General features: G+C 40.3%; 1 protein-coding gene across 5 annotated transcripts in view; it reads left to right on the top strand.

The window, feature by feature from the left end:
* LOC119498996 (dipeptidyl aminopeptidase-like protein 6) overlaps window positions 1-18,067 on the top strand; it is a 101,813-nt gene that overhangs the window by 75,663 nt on the left and 8,083 nt on the right. For all 5 annotated transcript variants that reach the window (XM_037788175.1, XM_037788176.1, XM_037788177.1 and 2 more), the window contains 11 exons: window positions 4,416-4,510; window positions 4,625-4,699; window positions 4,782-4,834; window positions 5,309-5,390; window positions 9,573-9,693; window positions 14,226-14,380; window positions 14,937-15,034; window positions 15,542-15,668; window positions 17,573-17,611; window positions 17,707-17,814; window positions 17,898-17,989. In XM_037788175.1, coding sequence (XP_037644103.1) covers window positions 4,416-4,510; window positions 4,625-4,699; window positions 4,782-4,834; window positions 5,309-5,390; window positions 9,573-9,693; window positions 14,226-14,380; window positions 14,937-15,034; window positions 15,542-15,668; window positions 17,573-17,611; window positions 17,707-17,814; window positions 17,898-17,989 — 1,045 coding nt within the window. The remainder of the gene's footprint in view (window positions 1-4,415; window positions 4,511-4,624; window positions 4,700-4,781; window positions 4,835-5,308; window positions 5,391-9,572; window positions 9,694-14,225; window positions 14,381-14,936; window positions 15,035-15,541; window positions 15,669-17,572; window positions 17,612-17,706; window positions 17,815-17,897; window positions 17,990-18,067) is intronic.

Here is an 18,067-nt window from a genome sequence, read left to right on the forward strand (position 1 = left end):
CAAGCTTTACATCTAACGGCAAGTACTACATGAAAGATATACAGACTAGTACACAAGCATCGGGCAGTAGGAGACAAACAGCATCAGGAAATACAACAACAGATCAGGAGTAGCATATACAAGCAGTAGGACAAACAGGCAGCAGACAGACAACAGAAACATGCATGGGACAACAGTAAGCAGCAGACAGACAAAACTTAGGTAATATTATTGGATCGGGAAGTGGCTGCATATATCGGCCAGAATGTCCATAACAGAGTTTTTGAAAGTGGACTTGTTGATAAAATTGTCCAGTTTTAGTGTTTTTTGCAGATCGTTCCAGTTTTTGGTTGTAGCCAACCGTCAGACCAAATACAGTATTAGTTTTGGGAACTTTCAAGAGGATATGCTGAGCAGGACAAATGTTGTAGGCAGCAGATGTAGATTGAAGGTTGGTTTTGGGTTCTCAGAGTTTACCGATTCACATCAGATGTTGTTAACCAATCCCTTTTGGCCATTTGATAGTCATATGAGTGTTCATATTTTTTTTTTTTTTTTTAAATCGTAGCCCAAGGTCCACTCAATAGCTTTTTTGAGCGCTTTCAACAACCTCACAGTTTTCCTCTGGTGAATAGAGTTTGCTCAGAGCAGACTGACTGAAAAAACATTAAGTGAAGTGAACCTTGAGTTAAGTATTTGTTGTTTCCATGGTCAAAAATGAACTCAGTATTCTTTAATACTATCCGCTCTTGGTGTTTTTTTCTGCACATGATACACAGCTGGTCATCTGAAATCGGATATAACAGATAGAAAAGATGATATATTTAAGACTATAGATCTAACATTGAATATAGGACGTGTCAACACTCCCCTCCGGTCTGAATCGCAAAAATCTAAAAGGTTGTTTAGTGCAGATTTTATTGTCAATTCCCCTGGAAGCACTAAACATTATAGTCCCAGTTCATACAGTATAAAAGAGCTTTTAAATATGTGTTGTAAAAACTGTAGTTATTATGATCATCAGTGTTAGTTAGTACCATAATAAAAAGTTTTTGTTTTAGACAAAACACCAGAGAGGGAACAACAGTTAGGACTGCAGCCACGTACAGACAGACGGCTTATGCATGAATACACCTGATGACTTATATGTTTACATTTCAATGCAGCTGTATCTGTAAATAAATTCACATTATGACCTGCGCACATGCAAACTCACATCTCCTGCTTGTGTGACAGACGCATTACGACCTTACACATGTCCTTTTGTTCTACTGTGCAGACTGTTCCCCCGATTACTTACATTACGGCCTCATTAACGTATAATTAGTTAAGTTCCCGTGTTTCCGTGTCCTTCGTTCACGACCGAGATTAAAACGTCCTCCGCACCTGACGAAACCCCGGCAATCAATTGTTTGACATTGCGTCTCGTCAGTTAACTTAATGCAATCAACTCCCATTCGGTGCTAATGACCTTCTGATAAGAAACCAGATGGGACAACCTCACACTTCAGTACTCCTCATCAATATTTTGTAGGCTTCTTTCACAGCAGTGTGTAATTGATCCCCGTTGCTCTTTGATCACTGCTTGCCTCAGTAGTCTTTGGACTCACCTCTGAGTTTCTCACACAGATCCAAAGACAAAGGAATCAACCTTCAGACTGATCTCTAAAACAAAGAGCTGCTGCTGTCTGTCTGACGCTTTTATAGTTTTGAGATGTAACACAATATGATATCATCTAACAATGCAAACAAGGCATTAACAAGAAACATCTGTGGCCACACGTGATAATCTACATTGAAGAAACTATAAATCACCATCTTTGGTAACTGAGTCACGATCATTTCTCTTTACGACTCCCAGCTCAGACAAATGAAATTGATTTGGCGTAATTACAGTTCTCAGTATTGCATTGACATTTTCAACAATTGTCAGTGTCCCTCTTCTCTAATTATTGGCGCTAAAGTGAAACAGAACAGACTGTACAGCTCTACAAGATGAACATTTGTACTGTTACAAACAGGTGTCCTCAAATTCATTTGGTCTGAGCCAGGCACTTTAACAATCACATTTGTTGTGCATTTCTTAAAAAAAAAGAAATCACAAGACAACAGATTTGAGATATTTGTGAGGAAATCTTTGGATTATAAAATTCAATCTTACGAGGAAAACACACTTAAAAAGAGTCTTTGTGTTCCAGAGAGATAAAGCCACCTAAGGACAAGCTGCAAATGATAGCAAAACATGCACAACAGTGTTAAATCTTTCAAAACACTGGCTTTTTATTGCTAAGGTTACCGGAGAAAGCAATTCTGGCATTTAATGGGATCTTCTCATAAAAGAGGAGACTTTTCTACAGAGCAGGAATGACAAGGACAACAGCATCATAACAGTCCGCGGAGGAAGACACACTGTGCCGAGTGCTAGCCTGGACACATCACACACCCACAGGCTTATTTAAGACCTTGTTTTTCAACAGGATATGTTTTGATAATGGAAGTGAAGCCTTCAGATAGACCAGTTAGTAAATTAGCCGGCATTAAACATAATAGCAAGAATGATTGCAAACTCACTGGGAAACTATTTTCAGTGAAAATGCTCTAAAAAACAACTATCTTAATAATTTAGTTTTTTAGTTAATTTAACAGCTAAAGAGCCAGATATTGACCAATCAGAGCTAAAAGAGAGTGAATATTAGACTTACATTCATCAGGTGGACAGTAACACAACTCAAATTGAACGCTAATATTGCTCCATGTCAAGAAGCAACTGTTTTGCCATATCAACTTGAAAGGTCATGATGTCATATGCTGTTTTTACAGCTTGTTTCCACTTCCCCAAAGTGGCAAAAAAAACTGTTTGTTTTCCCCAGTCATATCTTTATTAATCTTTTCAAATAACTTCCAATAACTTATAATCAAATTTATTCTCATCCAGTATGAGGAAGAATATCAAAGGCACATAGATTGTTGTCCAACATTAAAATGAGGCCTTCCCTTAAATGTCAGACATTTAAAAGATAATAATAATGAAATACAAACAACAATAGTAATATCAAAGTAATAATTAAAGGTCTTATTGATAACATTTTTAAGTAGACGAATAATTAAAAAAAAAAAAGGATACACCCACAGAGCTTTTAGAAAGGCGCAGAATAAATTTATGGCTTTTCCAAAAAATGTAATATATTATTATAACTGAATTAATCATTTAAACATTTTTGACAGTTCCAAAATGTATGTTTTGTTTATCTCTGTGGAAGATATCAGACGTTTGGTTCCAACTTCTAACAAGGCTTGTGAGCCAACAGTATAACGACGTTGGTATCACGTGATATTTCTGTGTCGTCAGCGATCCAGTTGCCAGTTAGCGTGGAAAAAACGGGTTACGTTACATGAATCTTGAATTACCACCACACAAAGTAACCTAAATCTATAGCTAATGTATAGCTACATGTTGAAAAAATGTCTTCATTACTCTACCACGAAAGATTCATCCCCTGACATGATTGTTTGTCTGAGTCACTCCACTCGACCATAAAATATGCAGGTTGTGTAGCGAACTGGCAACCACCTGTTGTGAAGTGAATGCAATGGAATGGAGGAGGGAGAGTGTGACATCTAGTGGCTGAATGCTATCAATGGCACCTTTTAAAGGGGCTCTATGTAAGAATCAGAACAATGACACCTGTGGCCGTTAAGTCAACAACAGTCAGCGTCCCGTTGCTCGTGCTTGTGCTCGCACTACGTAGAGGCGAGCATCGATCAAAACAGCGAGACGACACACAAGAGGCTGAACGTGATTGACAGCTAAAACCACAATATCACTCTGTATTTCACATGCTTCTCACTAATGTTAGCTTATTGTCCAATAGGAATTTTGCCAGCTCGGGGTCTGTTTTGATACCTAAAACCAAACGGTCCCTCCATGAATTGAAGGCCCGGCCAATATTGATCCTAGTTTTCCCCCCGACGTCGGACACATTCCTGTTTTTCAAGATGGGCTTCACTACGTATAACTTTGTCTTTTTATGCTTCTGTGGAGTTTGTGTTTGAGGCTGGTTGTTTGTTGTCGTTAGCGGACTCCATTTCTAACTAAACGTTATCTGTTGTTACACACGAGCACGCATGACGTCACATCTGTTGGATTTCCCCGGAAAAAATGTCCCACATTCTTCACATTAAAAGCAGTCTACAGGCTGATAGAGGAGACCAAGAAAGTCGCGGAAGGTCTCATTTTTTAGGTTAGGTTACAACCTGTTCACACATTGGCGATAAAAAACAATTTAAAAATGTGTAAAAACTTACATACAGTCCCTTTAAATACAATAAATAAATGGACCAGGCTGTATCAGGATAATAATATAATAATCTGATAGTAGAAACTATGCTGGTACAGTCTCCCTCTCTGATAGTTGACTTTTATTTTTCATTTACAGACAATGAGCTGCTGTATCGTACAAGGGAAGGGGACGTTGTCAAGCTTAATGTTGACACAAGGGAGAACACTGTTATTGTTCTGAACCAGTTGTTTGTGAGTATCATCTTAGTCCATCTTACTTTTTCACTTTACTTCAAGAGCAGTACTCTCTGCTGCCTCTCTAGTGGGTGTGTTAATCACTGCGAGTGTGTTTTTGATTCCATCCAGGACAGATCCAGGGCCGCCAGGTACCAAGTGTCTCCAGACATGAAACATGTGCTGTTCGCCTTTGAAGTGAAACCGGTGAGAAACCCTGCATACCTTGCAAATGCTAATTTTTCCAGAAGTTGTGCCTCTTTAACTGTGATGCTGTTTGTCTCCGCAGATCTACCAACACTCCTACCTGGCCAAGTACATCATTTACAGCCTTGTGACACAGTAAGTCCCACCTCTGTTGTGTCTTCTTTTCATTGTCTGTCGCCCTTTGGTCCATTTTCTGTCTGTATTCCTCTAATAGATCTGTGACATCTGCCCTCAGCCTGACCTCATGTAGGCAGTCCTCTGACGTCAGCCCCATTTACCTTCTTTCGCTGCCTTTGTGGGAATGTATTTAAGTCCAATTTAGTTTTTTGCGCCGTGTTCAGCTTGGCCTGTTTTTAGCCTTTCATCCATCTATGTCTCCTTATTCCCCCACTGTTCTGTATTTGTAGTGAGCCAAGCAAAGTCAGCTTGTGCTAAAAAAAAAAAGGATGTGGGTGATTGATGAAGCCTACAGTGAGGGAACAAGCCAAAAAAAACACATGACTTCCTTGCTCTGACTGTGCATTTTGTATTCAGATACACACTGCATCGTGCATGTAGTGTACATAGAGACAAATACTGTTTTGTTTTTTTATTGTGTCTTCTCCACAGGGAAACTTGGCCTCTGAAGCCCCCTGAAGTGCATGAAGCTGTCCTGCAGTTTGCTGGATGGGGACCCCGAGGCGAGCAGCTGGTAAGGAGGCCGTACCCTCGAGATTACACTCTGTGAATACTGGCACACTGGTGGAGGTCTGTCAGAATCAGCCTGGCATCGCAGTCGTGATTTATGGTTTGTCACAGTAGAACAGACAAATGTTGCGATAAGAGGTTTAATGACCACTTTAAGGACTTTAAAACTCTCCTTGCTTTGACCTCCATCGATGTCACTGTGAAGCCAGATATTACTTTCACAACTTCATGACAACACATGAGCTGGTGAGAGCCACAGTGGCAGATGGCAACTAGGTGGCACAACCCGTGGCGTGGACAGTCTGGGGTTGCTGGTGGGGGGGCGCAAACACATGGCACTGTGTGTGTGTGTGTATATATGTGTGTTTGTCTCCAGCCACATTTAGGGACAGATTTTGTAAAACGCACCAGTTGATTGGAGACCGTTTGTTCAATTGGGCAAACAAAGTTGGTGTTTTCAATTTATGACATGAGGAGTAAGCTTTGAAAAGTAACTTTGAAAAGCTTAAAGAATGCTGAAATAGTAAAAAAAAAAAAAATCTGCTAAACTATTTGCGTGAAGTCCTTGGATTCAACATATCTCTACGTGTAGTGAAAATAGCCCTAGTTTAAGTACTGTATGTTCACATGAGCTGTGATTCGGAGATGAAAAAGAAGCAAATTTCCATCTCATTATAAGTTAACATGAAGATGTTTCACTGTTTATAACCTTTTAGATGCAAATAACAAAAACAGCATCACAGAATGTGAATATAATAAGATTTGTTGTCTAGTGTCTGTGTATCAAAGGACATGTCAGCCAAATTGGGGGATATGTTTACGTTTGAGTGACAAGGACCTCTAGTGGCCAAAGGCATTATGACACTTATCCATCATAATCAAAGCGTTACGTTGTTAGAGAGACACAATGTCTGCAAAGGCAGTAGGCTGTGATCCGCAATTATTAATCATGACGACAACAGGTCCTTCACATAGTGTTTTGTTTAACACAAACCACAATGTTTTCCTAACCCTAACTAAGTTGGGTTTTGTGCCTAAACGTAACTAAGCCTTAACCACAGCGTTGTCAGATCAACAAAAAAAAAGTTGAATTTTTTGCATCAGTGATCTGTAACGGTTTTAAATTATGTCGTTCAGTGGCCAGACGGGCGCCAGATCAGAGAACGCATAGCCGATAGTATATGTGTCTTTCTGTTCAATGTGTGTTCATAAGAACATTTTGGTCATTAAAAGACCAAAACCACCAATACATTTATCTCTGTAGCTACAAATATCCTGTGTAGCCAAAGCAGACTGCAAAACCGTGGTGAAGCTTGCCTCAATCAGAGGCCATCCGTACCATAATAACACTACTTTAGGAGCAACGGAAGTCAGACGACGGCTGGGGGTACCACGGTTTTGCACTCTGCGGCTCACGTTACTGCAGTTTCATAAGCGCGTCGAAGAACTACAGTGGCCTTCAAGTAACGTAAAAACGTAAAAGATTCTCTCTAGAGTCAGTGTTTGGTTTGTCCGTTCTGTAAAAACATGGCGGAGCAACATGGCGGAATCTGAAGAGGACCTGCTCCCTATGTAGATATGAAGGGCTCATTCTAAGTTAACAAAAACACAACGATTCTTAGTTTCAGATGATTGTACACTAATGAAAACATAGTTATGAATATTGTATACCATTTCTGCTACTAGATCCCCCCAAAATGTTACACACTGTTCCTTTAAACTATAAATTTATGACCCATTTTCAGTAGACGCCAATGGGCCTGAGGGTCAAAGATCAGTAACTAAACTAAAACATTGTTAATTTTGGTCTTTTCATGCAATTTGCTTGCAATAAGAAAAATATAGAAGAAAGGCAGACTTATCCTTTCATTAGCTTATAAGTACCATTGACCCAAGCACCTGTTAATCTCCTGCCTACTGCAATACTCATCTTTTTTTTAACCTTGTTGACTCTAAATTAGTTTCTGTTTGGTTTGCGGTGCTTAGACAACAAACTGCGCTGTGTTTCATCAGCGATTACTTCAAAGCTTTCTCTTCCTCCATAATTGCTCTTATCGTATCATTTGCTTAAATTACAGATACATTGCTGTGAGGAAATATTAACATTTCAAGTGTGTGATGAGACTTTGCCTGCCGAGGGAAGAAAGCGGATTCATTTGCATATGGTAATAGTGTACCTGATTGTTCCTTTCGCAATGCTGTAACTGTAGCTCCGCGTTTTGATTTAATGAACAGCCGAGGTCATGCGAGAAAAACGAGATGAGTCTTTTGTTTCTGTGCGACCTGACGACGTTGGACATGTTTCCTTTTTTTCCCCCTCGCTATTTCTAAATATAATGGTTCTATCAGAATTTGAACAATTTATAATCAAGTGCTTCATCAGCACATAAAGACGCGTTTGTGGCAGTACGGCTGTGTGCAGTGAAGCATCAAGATGTACAGTGAGAGGAGCGGGGAGATGAATCCTGCGACGCTCCCCTCATTAAGCCGCAAGCAATTACTCTACCGTGACAGAGCAATCAGTCAACACACACACACACCTGAAAAATAGGTTATATTGACACAAAAGAGAAGGAGAAGAAGAAAGGGATTGATTTAAGAGAAAAAATGAAATCAAACGAAAGTATTGTGCGACAAAATTGGGCAATATTTCAGACCTAAGAACACACACACCCATGTACATACACCGCACACAAAAAAGAAACCCCGCTATTCGAGCTCCACAGGTATCTTTGATGTTGCTACTTTCATCTCTCCACCCTTTTGAAATGACTCTTTTCTAGGCTTTTGCTTATTCTCTATTTTCTCTCATCTAAATCCCTTGAAGTCATTGAATGAGTGAGCATAAGTCAGGACATTGCCACCTGCCTTTCAGAGGTCGTGCAGTATCATTTACGACTAAATGCTTTAATGGGTTCTCTGCTGACAACGAGTCCCCTGAACCTGCAGACTTGTATGTTTCTCTTTTAACACAATCTTTTTAATGATTTGGTGCTAATATTGCAAAGTTGAATCAAGGTCTTGAGGTTGATTTTTGAGGCAGCTTTGGCTAAGGTGTAATTCATAATAATGGGACTTAATTTTTTTTATGTAACTCTTTGAAAACTGCCTATGATTTCCGTTATGTCCCGTGGTGGTTTTGCAACATTCGCCAACCACCAGCTTCCTTTGCTTTACACAGCCGTGCATTGATCTGTTTTCCTCAGATGTTGATCCCACAATATAAAACTTTGATTTTCTCAACAGCAGCCATAGATCAGAGCGAAAGGAGCTGTGTCTTTTCTCTTTTTTTGGATTCTTGTGCCGGGCGATTTGAGGCTTAGATTTAACTGAAGAGGCTTCAGCTGACAGCCCAGTCACACCAACACGGCCTGTGCTTCAGAAACCAATCAATCCCACATTCATCTCCCTCATACTGGCACCAGGCGAAGCAGCGAAAACACTGGAGTGGATTGACAGAGGGTTTTTAAGTGTCACATACTCATCTGCCAGCGGTGTGTCTTAATTCCTTCAGGCGATGCAGTCGTTGCTGCTTAAATCAGCAGTTTAACACGCAGTTTAGCTCAGCTGTCGGCCACCCTCAGGAGACGGCATAATGTCTCAATAAACACAGGGGGAAAAACTGTGTGTATGTGCCCGTGGGGCCTCAGCCAGCTCCAGCGCTTCGATTAGCAACAGAAAGGGCTTCATACTGCTTTGGAGAAGAATTCAGCTCGAACTGTAATTAGGCAAATATCCGTTAATACACTGCTTAAGGCAGGTGTTGTCTGAGACTGTCTGTCTGTATTAGCTTGTAAGTGTCATTGAGTGGGTGTTTCTATCTGGATTAAGATAAAGTCGTGCTGTTGTAAAAAGCCACAGGTGGGTTTAGCGTAAAGGCTCGTACTGTGGATAGAAAGATGTGAGACGCAGAGGCTGAGAAAAAGTATTTTCAGCTTTGCACCACAGGAAATTGTAATTTAGGTTTTAAAGAGAACCTATTATGCTCATTTTCAGGTGCACTAGGGTTTCTACTAGAACATGTTATCATGCGTTATTGTTCAAAAAACAAACTCTTTATTTTTTCTCATACCGGGTGTGCTGCAGCACCTCTTTTCACCCTCTGTCTGAAATGCTCCGTTTGGGCTCCACCACACAGTGATACAGAGATTAATGGTGGTTCTTCTTTTTACTTTTCTCTGTCCAGATCTTCATATTTGAAAACAACATCTACTACAGATCAACAGTTGATAGCAGAGCGATCCGCCTGGTTTCCACTGGCAAAGAGGGAGTCGTCTTTAACGGCCTTGCCGACTGGCTGTATGAGGGTAAGAGGACTACAGACACAGTTACACCAAAACACAACAAAGCCCACTATGATATCACGTCCATCACTTCCTCGTTGCAAGTAATGCACATTCTTCAAAGTCTGTCTGTCTGTCTAAAGTTGAAAGATAGAGTAGGAACTTCTGTCACTTTCAGAGTTGACAGAACTAAAAGTCTAAAAATACATTACATGGCCAAAATATGTGGACACCTGAGCATCGCACATACTGTACATGTGATCATTGCACATATAATTTAAAAACCATGGGCATTAACATTCTACTGTAGCACCCTTTTCACTCTCCTGGGAAGACTTTCTGACATGATTTGCTAAGATTCTACCACAGTGTGGTTGGACGCTGATATTGGGTGATGAGGCCTGGCTCGCAGTCCAGGTCATCCGAGTTCACGTTTATTGTCATATACATTTAAAATGTACAGTTGGCTGGTCCGAGCTCTGATGCTTTATTGGCGTTTTCCTGAGGGAAGGAATGAGAACAGTCGATGTGGTTGGTTGCTGGCGTCCTCCATAACTTCCCTCTGCAGCGGGAGGTGTAAATGTCCTGAATCTCTGTCAGAGATGTTCCTATGATTTTTGAAGCTGTACCCCTCAGTTGTTTGTGGTCTTGTTCAGTCACGTTACAGGTATTTTTTGGGGAACAGATACAATAAGCGTTTTCTTAAAGCATGTAGGAACCATACGGAGTGCTAATGACAAGTTAAAAATGTCCATAAAAAAATACGATGGCTTTCTAGAGCACGTCTTAAGGACATGATATGGGATACCGTCTGGGCCGGCAGCTTTGCGTGCTTTGACAGATTTAAAAACCTTACTCACGTCAGCCTTAGTCGCTTGATATGTTGCGTCATTGAGTGAGTGCTCAACGAGGTTCTGTGTGTTGTCTGTTGGACCCGAGTCAGGCACAGATCCTGTTAGTGAAGCGGTGGTGTTGGTAAAACCGCCTGGCTTGGGTTTGTAGTCCGTTATCGCTTGCAGTCCCTGCCAGAGGTGGGAGCAAGTCCATGTTTTGCAAGTCACGAGTAAGTCTCAAGTCTTTGCACTCAAGTCCTGAGTCGAGTTCTAAACAAGTCATAAAGCGATCTTCACCAAATGCAATGCCATTTCCCTTAAAGCCTTTAAGTGGTGCGCTTTCGCCTTGCTTGGTGGGGTGTGGGAGGATCCCCTCGGGGAAACTCTGCTCGGCACTGGCTGGCCCTCGCCAAACGTATTTCCTCCGTAGTGTTGCGCCGTGACCGGCTCTAGGTCGGCTTTGAAAGGCCCAGGACGAAGGTGCTGCTTTACAGCACCCCTCGCCTTGACCTTGCCGCTTGGTGCTCACTGCGCCCTCTCTCCCTAAAACATGGACCCCGTCTCATTTACCATGCTTTCTGGGTATGACCGTTTTTTGGTATGATCACCATTAATAATTATACAACCAATTTGTTTATGATTAAATTGTTTACAAGTGCACAAAGTTCTTCATAGATCTAGCCTCTTAATTTAATTCTCAAAGTGCACCAGATTAATGCATTGACATTTTCTTTCTGAATGCATGATATTAATAAGTCAGTGAGTAATCGTGTTAAATAATCATGATCTCAACATTGACCAAAATAATCATGATTAGGATTTTTATCATAACTGAGCAGCCCTAATCTATATTGCCTATACCAAACCTTGTCCACAAACTAAATCTGACCATTTTGATCCAATGTTGTGACACCTGCCCCCCCCACCTAGAGTTGTGTTGTGTCTTTGGGTGCTTGATTCCATTTGAAAGAGTACAGCTGGCTACGTTTCAGTGCCCCTCCCTCTCTAGACTTCCCATAGCTCGTCTTTGTGTTCAGGCAGTTTTGATTAATTCATGTCTGCGGCACTGCAATCTCACTCAGCAGATGTTCAAAAGCCATCATACTTGTAATTTAATATGAGACATTTTCTGATTACTGCATATGTGAGACAGACAATGCAATTACATACCACTTGAATATAGCTTTGTTTACAGATGTGCTGTTTGAGACTAGTTTTCCCGCCGTGCATTCATTCATAATAAAGTTTATAGGTGTCTTGTTTTGTAAGTGAAGACTTCTGTTTCCGGCATTGTTATAATTATTAATTTTGGATTGACTCAGAGGGGGGTTTTGAATAATGATTGCAGTGCAATTGTATAATGTAATTGCAAAATGCCAGTTATTATGAGAGAAATTCTGTTACAGTGCATGAACTGCTTCAGGGTCGGCTCTAATCGTTTTTTCATTAATGGGATTATTTCTTTGTGGTAGACAGAGAACATGACGTGAAAGAAGTAATCCATTTTCAATGCTAAGGAAAGATTTGTCTTGCTATGTTTCATGAATTTATCAGTGGATAACAGACTGTCTCACAAAAACAGAGATCACATTGCTGTCGTCTTTTACACACGCTGCTTAGAGCGTTAACAGCTTGCACTGTATTGTTCCAGTTGAGATAGGTTTGGCAAAAAGTTGTCTGAATGTGGTTCAAGGTGAGGCTGCCTCGTTTCTTTCCGGTATTTACTGTTCTGCAGTCAAACAACCTTGTGAGAGAATTGAATCTGTTTTGTGAACAGCTAATGTTCCCATCACAGAAAGGCTTAACAAAGTTCTCATTCATTGTCCTCTGAGCCTTTAAACGTTATAACATTTCCTTTTAAATTCCCGCTTAAATGGCTTTAAATGTTTACACATGTATGAGAGTGCCAATTTAAGAATCTGCTTGTTGCACATTTCATTGAAGTTACAGTATATCAAGCAGATGTTATTGAAACGGCTGCACCATTACATCAAATGGAATAATTTAGATGATGGATAGACTCGTGTATCAAATGATTCACATTTTTCTGAAACATTGGGATCCTAACTAAAATTTGAAATACAATCCTGTGGTTTTGAAGAAATGCCAAAAAATAATTATCTGTAAGGCTTTGATGTTGATCAGGATTAATGATTATACTTCATTTGACATAATAATGCATCAACAAACATGTGAGCTCTATGGTGAAGTCATGGGATTGAAGTTGGGACGTTTAATGTTTCCTATAGAGCAGTGGGTTTGGGAGATGGAGGAGATGAAAGAAATAGATTTTACAAGAATGCAACATGTGAGTTCACGTGTTTGCATGTGTACTTATCTGTCCATGGGGGTTTCAGTCTGTGCATGTGCTCTTTCCCCAGCCGACGGAGGTTAAAACAGACGTGTGTTTGCCTCTGACAGCATTTATTGTCATACACAGAAGACTGCCAGTGTTGGTTGCTGTGGATCGGCTGTGAGGTTGATGTGACACAGTGCGTGAGGGCAGGAAACACAAAACCATCCCATTATTTGTGGCGCTGTGACAGGAAATATTCATCTTTTTGTCTTGTATGAATTAAAGATAGTGTTTTGATGTTAAATGTCAACAAAGGCGCTATTATGCTGGGAATCAAATTATATTAAATGCTCCGACCTTCATAACATAACAGATCAAATGAATTATATGTTGTGCTCTTCCTGGTATAAATAGAGGAAATTGTTTTGGCTTTTGCTCTGTGAGCACCGGCCTTGAAAATCCTGCTGCAATGCAACAAACTAGTCGGCCTTAGAGTGAGAACTCAATCAAATGCTGAGAATTCAAAACTGAATAGTGTTCTTCCCTCAGTCTGACCTTGTTATGACAGACGTCACCCTGAGAATTCACAATGCGATAAAAAAATCATAATTATAACCTGATGACACCAGTGATAACAAAGTTCTCATCAAGGTTGAGTTGATCATTTTTGTCAAGAAAAGGCTATTGTTTGGATCTCCACATGTAGGTACAGTAGAGCGTACTGTAAGTGCTTTTCATGGAGCTCTTCTGCCCCCTGCTGGATGGAAATCACTCAGCAAACATTGGAACTAGTCAAGGCAAAGAAAGCTGTATTTATAAAGCATTTTTCATACACACTGGGACAAAAACTCAATTTGCTTTGCTCAAAAATTAAGAAGAATATAAAAATCTTGTAAAATATATATTTACAATGATTCATATTAATTATCATTGTGTGATTCAGAGGCATCAAATCTACACGGTGTATCTACTGCAATGCCAAGTTTCTGGATTTAAACTGTCAAAATGTAATATGAGTAATTGGTTTATTTTTCCTCAGTACAGAGAAAAGGCACCATAAATCACACATGCTGTAGATAATAAACTAGTGTCTGTTCAAATGGTGACATATTTGAAATATCCTTATCGGTGTCACAATACAATGAGTACGTAAACACCAGCTGACAAGAAAGCAGCAGATTGAGCAATGCACGCTTTGTATGTGAAGCATTGCATTTCAGGGACGTGGTAGTGTCCATTTTTAGTGTATTTTTACATGGATTTGACTTTTTTATCTAGAATAACTTTAGGAAAGTTACCAAAGTTGGTCTGGTCTTTGGGAAATATCAGGTTATTTTGTTCCATATCTTCAAATCTTGTCTTCTGGTCTTCAGTTTCATGCATGCTTCACAGTGTGTATTATCTGGTTGGTTGTTGTTTTTTCACAGAGGAGATCCTGCAGACACACATCGCCCACTGGTGGTCTCCAGATGGGCTGCGTCTGGCCTACATGACCATCAATGACACACTGGTGCCAAAGATGGAAGTCCCCTTCTTCACAGGAACGCCGTATCCCGCCACCTTGGAGTATCACTACCCAAAGGCAAGTCTACATCCACAATCTCACACCTATTCTTAGGCTGAGCAAATTTAAAGTGACTATAAGCGTTGTCCGCTGCACAATAAATAATATTCTATCTGGAAAACCTTTTTTATCATTCAGCGGATGGAATATTTTTTATCCAGATTTTTTTAGAAGAGTCTGGAAATTCCTTCAAAACAATGGCGAGTGTGTTTAAATAACCTTCTGGGTTTTTTAAACATCGCTGGTTAATTATATTTTAGAGAAAACAATGGTTACCTCTGTGACCTAAATGTATACTAATAACACACGAGAAGCACAAACTGAGGCTACTGGATGTGTAACTAAGCAACCGTTTGCTAACAAGCTTGCCATATCAACTTCAAATTTGATGATATGTCAAGGTTCACAACTTGTTTCCGCTGCGCCAAAGTGGCCAAACACAAAAATCAGTAATTGCATGTTATAATGTAAATATTCTATCATGTTGATGTTGTTATGCATCTAAAGACATCAGATTGATTCCTCATTGTCTTCAACTAAAATCCAGTATCTCGTTTCTTCTTGGTCCCTGCAGGCCGGGGAGGAAAACCCTGTAGTGCACCTGTCAGTGGTGAGCCTCAACGGTCCCCTGCACACCGTGGTGATGAAGAAACCTGATGACCCCCGAATAGGGTGAGTGACAGCCCAACGGTGCCTTATAGTGTATGAAGTACCAAGCACCAAAAATAGCCCTGGAGTATTTTCTTAAAGGGGACATATCATGCTCATTTCCAGGTTCATACTTGTATTTTGGGTTTCTATTAAAAACATGTTTAGATGCTTTAATGTTCAAAGAACACATTATTTTCTCACACTGTCTGTCTGAATATACTTGTATCCATCCTCTGTCTGAAACGCTCCGTTTTAGCGTCTGTCTCTTAAAGACCCCCTCCAGAAAAAGCCCAGTCTGCTCGGATTTTTGTAGTTTTCAAGCTCTGGGTGATATATTCTAATGAGTCTGCATGTGACATAGGAAGGGAGACAACTCTGAATGGCTTGTTGAATCACATGTTTTCTGATCTAGGCAGCCCACAAAAAAAACCTTTATGTACACAAGCACTGAAAAAGTGAGTTTTTCATGATATCTAAGACAGAGGTTGTCAGTGGAGGTAAGGCATTCCCACTTTCTTGGTTTTCCAGGAGAGAATATTACATCACTATGGTGAAATGGGCCACCAGCACCAAACTGGCTATCAACTGGCTGAACAGAGGCCAGAACAACTCTATCCTGACACTGTGTGAGGCTACAACTGGAGTCTGCATTAAGGTGAAACATTCTGCACATTTTCCTTGACAAAGTGTGAAATCTGCTGTCAGTGTGTATTTTGTTTTAAGGATAAATCTGGTGTCGGTTTTCAAACTCAACAAATCCCATGAAAAGACCAAAACCAGCAATGAATTTAAGCCTACTAACAAGTATTGCCTGTGTAGCTAAAGCCTGACATAGCTTATTCCTTTGTACCGCAGACATCTATTGTTGTCCAAAAAACTATTAAATGAGCCGTTGCAGTGGCCGACATGTTCCTTCATTATGATGAAGATAGACGCTGTAGTTCATTCTGAGTCATTCCCACGTACACCGTTCTGCTGCTGCAGATACTCACTAGCTCACCGAATCCGCAGAAAATAAGCCTTAACAACAAAATGAACTATTTAATCCTGTTTGCTAAAAACTACAGTGTCCAGCTCTTTTAATAAATGATTTAGCTTTTCTTTAATTCATTTCATCACCTGTTTTTTTTAAAGGAATTATTCAACATTATGAGAAATACTAAGAAGAAATAAACAAGAGGATATACCGTGTTAAATAGTGAGATGTAGAGGTGCTGGCAGGCGGCTGAGAGTCTTTTCAATCTTCTCATCTAACTGTTCGCCAGAAAGCGAATAAGTATATTTCTCAAAATGTCGAATTTTTACTTTAAGATTTACATCTTTACAGGAAGCAGCAATGGCCTTAGGGCTGAGTGGCGCAGACAGGTTATGGATGTCAGAAAGTACTAAGAGACAGACTAATATAGGGTGACCATATTTTCAACCCCCCAAATCGGGACCCTTAAGTGTGCCTCATGTTCATGCACGCACACATGTATACGCTTATGCACGCACCATTGGAGTGCTATTGTACTGTATATGCTGTGATCTGGCTGTCTTAATATGATTTTTTTATATCGGCATTTCCACCGTTCGTAGCCGGAAATGTACTTTGCAGTGTGGTCAGAACGATGCATTTTCATTGCTGGGTACATTATGAAGGAAGGAGTAAGCCTCCTGGAGCTCTTTAGAAAAGATCCACTTTCCCTTTGGTATGAAGGCTAACCCAGCCCATTCTCATTCCCAGGGTGTCAAATACCGACTCTTTGTCATGGCTGTCGGCGTTAGATAACGACGTTTAAGGCACCCTTTGGTGTCGGTATGAGACACACCGGGCTTTCCATTAACTACAATGTAAACCCATCCGTGTCAATATAAACGCTCCAGAGTCCGCTGTCTGTATCCAGTGCGTCAGATTACAATCAGCTGTTAGTTTGTGTCCTGTGTTCACAGCGTTCAGTGTCATTTTCACTGTACAAACGTAGTAGTTTTAAGCCCAACCATGTTGTTTTTTCCTAAACCTAACTATAGTGGTTTTGTTGTCTGAACCTAAGCACGTTTTTGTTTACTTCTCATCATTAAGCATGTGTTTACTGCGACCGAAGACAGTGACGTCGAGGGGTCTGACAAAGCGTCAGTAAATGACGAGTTGGGATGAGAACGCGTTGGCTATCCATGTACTGTATACTGACAGTTTCTGACGGAAAGAGTCAACTCGCAAGCACCATAGCAACAGCCTTCACAACGACGTATTGATTGATTGACACACATACAGGCAAATCAGTGTTGAATTCGGACGTGTTGAATTGTTTGTTTTGTTGTTATATTGAGTTAGGTAATAATGAGTAGGACAGAACATGATAAACGTCTATGTAACGCTGACAACAAGTATAATAGCATTATTATTATTTTAATTGTGGTAAAAAAGGGGACAATTTGCTAGTGCCTGTTGAAAACCGGGACATTTTAGTCTTTTACAGATATTTGTGGGGACATAAATATAGAATATCTCCTGACTCATCTTAAATTTGTATATAGTTTTATATAAAAAACTCATACTCTTTTTTTTTTTTTTTTCAGAAACATGAGGATGAGAGTGAGAGCTGGTTGCACAGACAGGTACGTGATGAAAACACTGCTTCCCTGTTGTTTTGTCAAACGCCCGGCAGGCATGTTTTGGGACACGTGCAGATGTTTTTCTCTCCTCTCTGCAGAATGAAGCGCCGCTCTTTTCCCACGACGGACACAAGTTCTTCTTCACCAGAGCTATCCCTCAGGGTGGGAGAGGAAAGTTTTTCCACATCTCTATGTCCACCTCCTTGGTAAACAATTGCAGAATTACCCTCATGATATTTGTGTTGAAGGTTTGGCACAGTGTGTTTAATGGTCCTTTACTTTCTTCTAGCCTAACACTAGCACAGACATACTTCAGTCCCTGACCTCTGGAGACTGGGACGTCACCAGCATCTTGGCCTACAATCATGAAAGAAACCTCATGTAAGATATTTTGATGTTTTTATTTAGTGCTGCAACATCATAGTTATTCTGTTATTTGATGGTAATGTTTGGATGTTG

The sequence above is a fragment of the Sebastes umbrosus genome, chromosome 12 (genome assembly GCF_015220745.1).
Source record: "Sebastes umbrosus isolate fSebUmb1 chromosome 12, fSebUmb1.pri, whole genome shotgun sequence".
NCBI classification, from domain to species: domain Eukaryota; kingdom Metazoa; phylum Chordata; class Actinopteri; order Perciformes; family Sebastidae; genus Sebastes; species Sebastes umbrosus.